The sequence below is a fragment of the Acomys russatus genome, chromosome X (assembly GCF_903995435.1).
Source record: "Acomys russatus chromosome X, mAcoRus1.1, whole genome shotgun sequence".
Classification (NCBI taxonomy): Eukaryota; Metazoa; Chordata; class Mammalia; order Rodentia; family Muridae; genus Acomys; species Acomys russatus.
The window spans coordinates 95,858,884-95,860,218 of NC_067169.1; the positions used below are offsets into that span (position 1 = coordinate 95,858,884).

General features: G+C 37.3%; 1 protein-coding gene across 1 annotated transcript; it reads left to right on the plus strand.

Moving 5' to 3' along the window:
• Window positions 1-612: 612 nt before the first annotated feature.
• LOC127185121 (signal transducer CD24-like) lies at window positions 613-816 on the plus strand. The gene has a single exon (XM_051141669.1). The coding sequence runs from the start codon at window positions 613-615 to the stop codon at window positions 814-816; it is 204 nt and encodes a 67-aa protein (XP_050997626.1).
• Window positions 817-1,335: the final 519 nt, after the last annotated feature.

Below are 1,335 nucleotides of genomic sequence, written 5' to 3' on the forward strand. Positions count from 1 at the left end.
GATTACTTTGCGTCTTCATAAAAAGGTAGGCTTCATTTTTTATTTCTTATTCTGAAATTATCCTTGTGTTAAACTTTAGCCAATTGAACATTAGTAACCAACTGAACAAAAGGACTGAAAATAATTTATATCTTGTTTTACTTTCTATTTTATTATTTTAATGTTTTTACATCTAGTCAACAAAAAAGGGGGCAAATTACCAACTCATGTGAAGAGAAATGCATGGCTCAATCATTTCCATTGATGTGTGACAAAAATTTGACTTTGACAGGCTTCCTGAAAATGTTTGAATGAGCCTAACTGTGAAAATCAGAGCTATCTACATAAGCATAGCCTAAGTTCCCAATTAGACATATCTTGAACTATATTCATATCTTATGTTTCCATTATCAAACTTTTAGATAGACATTATACACCAAGTTGATAAAAAAAAAAAGCAGTCTAATACAATAGGCATAGTACTTTCTGATATATTATCTGAGTTTTTCCAAGTTTCATTGTTTTATTTACCTACAGAAACCATCTCCAGACTTTGACTGCACCCATGTGAGCCAAGCAGTTTTGAAAGCATTGAACATCCTGAGAATTGAATCTTGCACAGATGGAGCAAACATGGCTAGAGCGACGGTGGCAAGGCTGGGCCTGGGGTTGCTCCTTCTGGCACTATCCAGGCACATTTACTGCAACCAAACTTCTGTTGCACCATTTTCAACTAATGCTGCCCCAAATCCAAATAACGCCACCAACTGCAATGCCCTGCAGCCAACAGTCGGCCTCCTTGCTCTCTCACTTTCTCTTCTACATCTCTACTGTTAGACACTCAGGCCAAGAAACGGCTCTACTTCCCCATCTTCTAGACTCACCTCCAAATGACAACCTGAAGTCCAGTGTGACCAGAAAGAAGAAAGTCCACATCAAAATGTCTATTACCACACTGCAAAAGAAAACACTGAGAATTCCAAATTTCGCCGGTTTAAAGGATATGTGAAGGGTCTGAGAGACGATGAATGCCAATACTGAATCTTCTGGAGTTTTGTGTTCAAGAGGAAGACTGACAGCATCTAAAATTGACATCCTTTCCTTGAATGTGGCTTATGGAATGTGGACACTTATAACTCTAACTTGAAATTGGGTGTAGGTTTTATGATGAGATAAGGATGGGATGTTCAATGGACATTCAGTTTTCATTGGTTCATCCAACCTATAAAGCCATGACACAGCTAGGTAATATCAAAAAGCTTCTCTGATGCTATTTCTGTATATGTTGAAAGGAACTGCCAGGTGTTATTTTAAGTCCTCAATGTATTGTTTCATTACTACTAATTTAATATGCTA

Excerpts from the sequence above, each read along its gene's own strand:
- LOC127185121 (XM_051141669.1), top strand. The coding sequence starts at position 613 with ATGGCTAGAGCGACGGTGGCAAGGCTGGGCCTGGGGTTGCTCCTTCTG.